The following is a 7,688-nucleotide window of genomic DNA, read 5'->3' as shown; positions in this document are numbered from 1 at the left end:
GTAAACAAAACAATCTACTTCCGTTACGGGACACTTTTTCTAACATTGCATCCCACAAAATGATTTATAAGACGTTGTCACGTCAAAAATTAACAGCGATTTTGGGCACTGTTTAAAACTATCTATAATATATAAACCGTGTATAATATTTAAACTATATATAGTATAACCAGGTTAAGTGGGCCCTGGATATGTGAGAAACCTCTACTACTGATAATTACAATGAGGTTCCTATACTCTAATAGCTCTCTTACTGAGGATTTTCAGACCTTTGTGATTGAAATTTTATTTCTTTAATTGGGACTTGGTGCCTCAATAGCGTGTATAAGTAAGTTAATTTATCAGGTTTGGACAGGTTCCCACAGGTTTTTATGCAAAAATTTCTTCTGTATATGCTCTGTTTTCAGTACTATAAAAGGTTTTGTATAATAAAAAGTGAATTAAAGTGCACAAAATTTCAGAACAAAAGTGTAATTCATTAACAACTGCTGAAAAATTTAAGTTATTGTAGGATTTTATAGTTTAAAGTCGAGCGATAGAAAAAATATTAGAAACCTTACATAAATGTTTTTAGATGTCAACTATTGATAATGCTGACTATATCAAATTTACTGATTTACAATTGACTGATCAAATTTATGTCATCGAAAAACACCTTAAAGCTTGTAGCATTTAAATACGAACCAATACAATTGATTTTTTAAGGCCATAAGTTTTGTATTGGTTTCAAAAATAAAAGTGCATACATATAAAAACATAAAATATGTATTTTTTTAATTAGTGCATTTTGATGCCTCTTAAGGGAGAAGGACCCTCTATAAATAAGACAACTGTTTTCTTAATATTATAGGTTCATTACTAAATGTTTGCATATTTTTTATGAGTTGTATTGAAAAACTCTTCCTTCTTAAATTTCTTTATTTTAAGCTATAATAAACAATGTTCTGGCCCCCAGCATCATAAAAACCCTAAAATTTTGGCTTCAGTCAATCACACAAAAAATAGGAAAATTACTGAAGTAATACACATAACTAAAAACATTGGTAATGCAATTAATTTTAAGACTGACACTAAAAAATTAAGCACATTATATGGATATTATAAACCATTTAGAAATATAAATAATTAAATATATGTATATATAGTTGACCATAAAAATTGATATATAAGAAGGGGTTGTCAGGGTTGCGGTCAAAAGAGAAACAAAAATAGTTTACAACTATTTATTTTCTGATGTTTCGCCCCACTTTGTGGGCTTCATCAGGGCTAAAAAGATACAAAAAAAAAAAAAAAAATAAAACTGAGAATATTACAACAATAAGGTAATTTAAGCTAGGATAAATATTATGTAAAAATAAAGTGATAAGAAATTACATATAAATAAAAGGAAGGAAGACATAAATAGTATCAGTATAAAACAAACTTGAATAAACAATGATATGAATAAAAATAAGTAACACTGGCAAGAGTAAAAATTTTTTAAAAAACACGTAAAATAAAAAAGAAGAAAGTAGAGATTAAATAAACGTCTTGAAAGAATAATTATAAATTTTAAAAAAATAATAATGATATTAAAAGAGCAAAGAACAAGTCAGGAAACCTATCTGTTCAAAACGAACGGTTAAACAGAAGCCAACAATGAAGCAGAAGTGGGGAGGAGGTAGCCAGCCATTTAACGGCTATATTTCTATTTCAAATACGTCGTGTAAACATACAAGAAGTAGTCATAAAGATATGACAAAAATGAAAAATGATAAGAGAAAGATACAGAAATATCATAATAACAATAACTATAATAATTTTTAACTTAGGAATAACTAAGAATTGAAGAATGACATATATTGTTACTAATAATACGAGATTATAATGAAGGAAATATAGTAGGGTAGTTAATACAATACAGGATGTAATAACAATGATTGTAAAAGAAGTAAATAATAATAAGTAAAACTAAATAAAGAGTAGTATTACAAAAAAAAAATTACAAAGAAATAAGTAAGAAAAATAATTAAACAATGATAACAACTGTAGTATTTATATATCGTGAAAATAATCTATTTTATAATTTTATCTATTTTTGTTACTCTTTTGACCGCAACCCTGACAATCTTCTTATATATAAATAATTAAACATCAGTATAGAATTATGTTATATAAATTTTAATATAGTATTAAAGTAATGCAAATATATTTTAAAAATAGTTGTTAATCTACTTTTCATCTTTTAAAGGAATAGAGGTGGGAGATAATTAGCACAGTGTAATCCATTTGTTATCACTATGGTAAGGATAACCTTAATTAAACTATTATTAATATAATGGTTTTAGGTTTCTCCTTATTTTTTTATATATGAAATTTTATTTATTAATTTATTTAAAAACAAACTGAAAGAAGCAATATTATTATTGTGAATATTATACAAAAACTAAATAAGGAGACCAGTTTAATTATGAAATGTGAGGATATAATTATATTAAGACAATTGTTTTAAATAAAAAATGTTTGCTGGTTAAATGTATGCATATTATGAATTATGTTAATTTGTATTGTAGAGAACCTGATGATGGGGCGATGGACCCAAAATGTTGTTTATGATGTATTACAATAAAGAAATTTAAGAAGGAAGAGTTTTACATTGCAATCACTCACTAAAGACCAATGTCATTTTAAATCTGCCTACTAGGAAAATTGGCTAAATGAAAGCTACTTTAAGTGATAAAAAATCCTTGGTCCCTTGAGATTTCAATTATACAGGGTACACTGTGCTTACAATAATTTACCATTGAAAGAATCTAAATTTCAAAACCATTTATAACAAAAAAAAAATCTTAAGATCAAAGCCTTAGTTTACTTCTGGCTACTGAGGTATGGAATAAAAATCTTAATGCATTCATGTTTTCTACTACTTACCAGCGAGCATTTTGATTTCATTATTGACACTATTCCAGTCGCTAATATCATTTGGAAAAAGCCAGTCGATAATGAAGTTTCCATTATCCGTGACTACCGGACCCTTAAAATATAAATTAAATAAATAACAATATGTTTACAAATGAATCATCATAAAAAATTCATGTTTATCTATTATCAGCTGTATCCGATGGCTTTAAAATCCCCTTTTACATAAAAAAAAATATTAAATTTAATTTTTTGATTGGAAAATTGTTGATTGTGTATAACATATAAAAGGAAGAAGGTTCAGGTGCAGTTAAAGAAAAAACTCACATATAAATTAAACTATTTAATGTGAGCCAACGTTTTAGCAAAGCTTTATCAGGGCTAAAAACAGATGTTTGTATTTTAGTTTTTGTATCTTTTTTAGCTCTGATGAAGCCCTGCAACATGGGGCAAAATGTCGGCTCAAATTAAATAGTTTAATTACTATTTGAGTTTTATCTTTGACTGCATCCATATCATCTTCATTTTACATTTATTTAATTTTTTTTACTTGATCTTTATGCTAATAGCTGTACCAGTGACATTCTACAACCCTCCAAAAAACAAAAAACTCATTTTAAAATTTAAAAGAAAAATTACTTAACCAATTTTAATTAATAAACAAAATGTTCTACATTTCAATACATAATATGTTCCATTCTCAGGATTAGATATTTCAGTTGCACATTCTGATATATACTCACAGATCCAAACTTCCAGGATAGAGGAGGTTTAAAAGGATTTCTATGGCATACTAGCCAAAACAGAACATTTTGTTTATTAATTAAAATTATTGAAATAAGTTTGCCTTTAAATGTTAACAAATTTACATTCACCTTAAATACATTTTTTATAAATAAACTAATTTTATTTGTAAAAATAAAAAATTAAATTTCTCAATGCTAATGGATACATAATGTTCTTAGTTTTTGATTTTTGTGTACATACATTTTTATTTAACCAACTTACAATTATAAATGTGGAAAACACAAATTTTCTTAGTTTAAACTTGAAATACTTAAGATTCTTGTGCTTTTTAAACATATTTAACACTCTTAACTGTAATAACTCATTCATACAAAAAAGAAGCACTTGTTTGTAAAACATTTCTTTATGATTCACGCACAGCACCATATTTTATAAAAACAAACAATTAAATTAGAAATATGATTAAATATTTATGTAGCCAATATTAATTAAAAATAGAACTACTAATGAAACACATTTAAATATCAACTTACAGCTTTCATTTGCGCCATTCTCAATTGAGCTTGACCACCAAATAATTTTTTTATTCTATTAGATACAGGTGCATAGGCCATCGGTATCACTTCTACGGGGATTCCTTTCTTGTACTGTTCTCCAAGATATTTTGAATCTTTCCTGTAAATCATTAAAATGCAAATTGTCAAAATCTAATTGTTAGTAATACATAGAGAGCTCTAAATTTTATTTAGAGACAGGTAAAAAAAAATGATCTGATTAAATATGAAAATATTAGATGTATAATCCATTTTAATAAATTTCTGTAATTATTTTTCAATTAAAATATTACTAAAAAAATCTATAACACTACAACCCATGAAGGATGAGGGGTGTAGGTAGTACTTCACAAGGAAATATTGTTACTAGACCAACAGTTGCGCAAGGAGGTAATTTGGTCCAAACCACCGCTTATCACTGGGCTACCCATTCACAATTAAAATATTTTACATTGCTAAAATTATACAGTAATTTTAACAATTTTATATTCCCACATATACAAATTACTCAATGTTCAGTTATCTTACTTATAATCGGCTACTATAACAAATTTGTTGGCGCATGAAGCCACTATTTTTTCTTGTGTCTGGCACCCACCGCCACCTTTGATTAATGTCATATTTGAATCAACTTCATCAGCACCATCTATGGCAACATCAAGCTGTAAACAAAGAAAACAATAAGAAAATAAAAAAAATTATCAAACTTCATTATTTATCAAGTATAAAACCTCAGAATGAAGTTCTAAGTTTCCCAGTTGAAGGTTGTTTGAAACAACTAGTTGGTGAGCTTGGAAGGAAGTAGGAACGCATATGACTTTCAAACCTTCATTTTTAACTTTTTCCGCTGAGAAAAATACAATTAAAATCAGAAAATGTAAACAAAAACATGGTTAAAAGAAGAATGATCACCGAAAGAAATTTAAGAAAGCTTTAACTGAAGAATTATTTTTATAATATCTAGCTTTTAAAGTTAAATTTATATCAGATCAGAAGATGAGATCTTCTGATCTGATATAAATTCTGATCTTTAAAAATTTAGATTTTTAATGTGTTATTCTGAAAAAATTCAAAAAATGTACAGCTGGTTTGAATTTCACAATGCAGCTCTAGAGATAACTTTTAATTTATCGTTTTCAGTTGCCAGTTTGAAAGAATATGGAAATCTCAGAAAATTAGTTTCCAACAATTTTTTCAGAATTTTCAACAACTTGAAATATATTAGTATAGTTTACATTAACTACGGAAAACACTGTTACATCTCCAAGTAACAAATTATTCATGAAAAAGTATGCACTGTTAATGCTGAAGGAAGCAGAGCCTGCACCAGAGAGGTGAAATCGGTGCGGCTACACTGGACCGCACTCTTATAAACATATGCATTCCAATAAGAATTGAAAAAATTTGTGTTTGTTAGTTTCAGATCATATAAAAAGATGAAGTGAACTATAAAAGTTCACAGATCAGGCAAGATCACATTGACAAGATGTAGGAATATAACTATAATATAATATAATCCTACAAGATTGGGTCCATCACAATATAAGGGGCTTCACACTAAATATTTACACAGGGCTTCACAACAGTTCAGGCCGGAATTTATACTTACTCCCTTCTCTATAAGGCAGCAATAATAAAATGTTCCAAAATGAAAACAAAATTGGTGAACAAATTTTGGGATTTCTTCAGTACCTAGATGAAAGAATTCAACTGAAAAAAGAAGTTCAGATGTTTTTCTAAGATAGTGGAAGGACATAGAATATACATTACAACATGTTAAAAATAAGATTTCAGATTCATGCTCTTTGCCATTCAGGAAAACATTTTTTTTTCTTCTGAACTGCCTGCCTAGAATTGTTCTTTTGTAAAGATATCATAATCTTCAACTAACAGATAAATCATTTTCAACAATAATAAAACTGATCTCGGATTAAAAATTACTTATTCTTGATTGGAAAATAAAAAATTATTTATCAGTGGATATGTTTTCTAATGAATTACAATCTAAAATATGATTACCTATCCTCTGAACAGCATATACGATTGTAGATCCACTACCTATACCAAGTTTCATACCATCCTAAAAAAAAAAATATTTAAATAAAATATCTCAGGATCGATAAGCGGTGTTAAATATTTAATATTTTGGTATAAATACTTTGACGAAATCATCAACAGCTTGATACGCAGCCCTCCTTTTGGACTCTTCAATAGGAGCCATTGGTGAGGATACCTTTGAATTAAAATTCTTTAAAACACATGAAACGGTATTTAAATGCAAACGGCGGTAAAAAATCATCGGCCTTACAAACTACCCATATCTGTATTATCAGTGATTCAGATCTTTCCCGCGACAGATAAGAAGGATCAAAGTTAACAATTTCTTGTTAAAGAGACCTCATATCAATTATATGTAACTTTTTACGTTACATAAAAAATTAGGATACATAGAAAAAAATAAATTAATATTAAACAAAATACTTCGCTTTAATATTATATAATTCAGCATCCAACGAGATCGAATATTGTTGTTATTGTAGAACAACAGATTCCTCAAATTTTCAGGAGTCGAAACCTCACAATAATCCGTTTAAAGGCGTTTGAATTCAGAGTTACATCGCTAAAAATAAGAAAATATTTATCAAACGAGCCGGCGAAAAATTCAATTAAAATGACTAATAAAGCTATTTTATACAATACAAAGAAAATTAAGCGCACATTATCGAGACAAAACGCTAAGTCCCCTATCAATCCCTTCGGGACTCTACGAGAATCTCTACTCCTTGAACAAGTAATTTTGGAGTTGTTATTTCAAAGTCCTTACACCCACAAGCTCTTAGGACTGATTCTTATAAGGCTTGATACCAGCTAGAGCAGGAGACTGGTGCTCTCTGCTAGCATACTCATATCATACTCCTGCTACTGCTACTACTACTGCTGCTGCTACTGCTACTGCTACTGCTACTACTACTGCTGCTACTACTGCTGCTGCTCCTACAGCTCTTACTGCTGCTGCTGCTGCTGCTGCTGCTGCTGCTGCTGCTACTACTACTGCTACTACTACTGCTGCTGCTCCTACTGCTCTTACTACTACTACTTCTACTGCTACTGCTACTGCTGCTGCTGCTGCTGCTCCTACTGCTCTTACTACTACTACTGCTGCTGCTACTGCTACTGCTACTACTACTGCTGCTGCTCCTACTGCTCTTACTACTACTACTACAACTGCTACTGCTGCTGCTACTACTACTGCTGCTGCTCCTACTGCTCTTACTACTACTACTACTGCTACTGATACTGCTGCTGCTGCTGCTCCTACTGCTCTTACTACTACTGCTGCTACTGCTACTGCTACTACTGCTGCTGCTACTACTGCTGCTGCTCCTACTGCTCTTACTGCTGCTGCTGCTGCTGCTGCTGCTGCTGCTGCTGCTGCTACTACTACTACTACTACTACTACTACTACTACTACTACTACTACTACTACTA

The 7,688-nt window shown here is 29.6% G+C and overlaps 2 protein-coding genes across 2 annotated transcripts in view; one reads left to right on the top strand and one right to left on the bottom strand.

Moving 5' to 3' along the window:
- The window catches only part of Rpi (Ribose-5-phosphate isomerase), a 9,442-nt gene extending 2,829 nt beyond the window's left edge, over window positions 1–6,613 (bottom strand). Inside the window, exons 1-6 of the mRNA XM_014415113.3 lie at window positions 6,358–6,613; window positions 6,219–6,279; window positions 4,931–5,046; window positions 4,728–4,861; window positions 4,179–4,320; window positions 2,911–3,013 (exon numbers count right to left, since the gene is read on the bottom strand). Of these exons, the coding sequence (XP_014270599.1) occupies window positions 2,911–3,013; window positions 4,179–4,320; window positions 4,728–4,861; window positions 4,931–5,046; window positions 6,219–6,279; window positions 6,358–6,498 (697 nt within the window). The 5' untranslated portion in view covers window positions 6,499–6,613. The remainder of the gene's footprint in view (window positions 1–2,910; window positions 3,014–4,178; window positions 4,321–4,727; window positions 4,862–4,930; window positions 5,047–6,218; window positions 6,280–6,357) is intronic.
- Window positions 6,614–6,870: 257 nt separating this feature from the next.
- The window catches only part of LOC136797213 (antifreeze protein Maxi-like), a 4,431-nt gene continuing 3,613 nt past the window's right edge, over window positions 6,871–7,688 (top strand). The window contains exons 1-2 of the mRNA XM_067053167.1: window positions 6,871–7,015; window positions 7,068–7,633. Coding sequence (XP_066909268.1) covers window positions 6,871–7,015; window positions 7,068–7,633 — 711 coding nt within the window. The remainder of the gene's footprint in view (window positions 7,016–7,067; window positions 7,634–7,688) is intronic.

This window comes from Halyomorpha halys, unplaced genomic scaffold (genome assembly GCF_000696795.3).
Source record: "Halyomorpha halys isolate HHAL.00 unplaced genomic scaffold, Hhal_1.1 Scaffold93.1, whole genome shotgun sequence".
Taxonomy (NCBI): Eukaryota; Metazoa; Arthropoda; class Insecta; order Hemiptera; family Pentatomidae; genus Halyomorpha; species Halyomorpha halys.
This window is presented reverse-complemented; position numbering and strand designations above follow the sequence as displayed.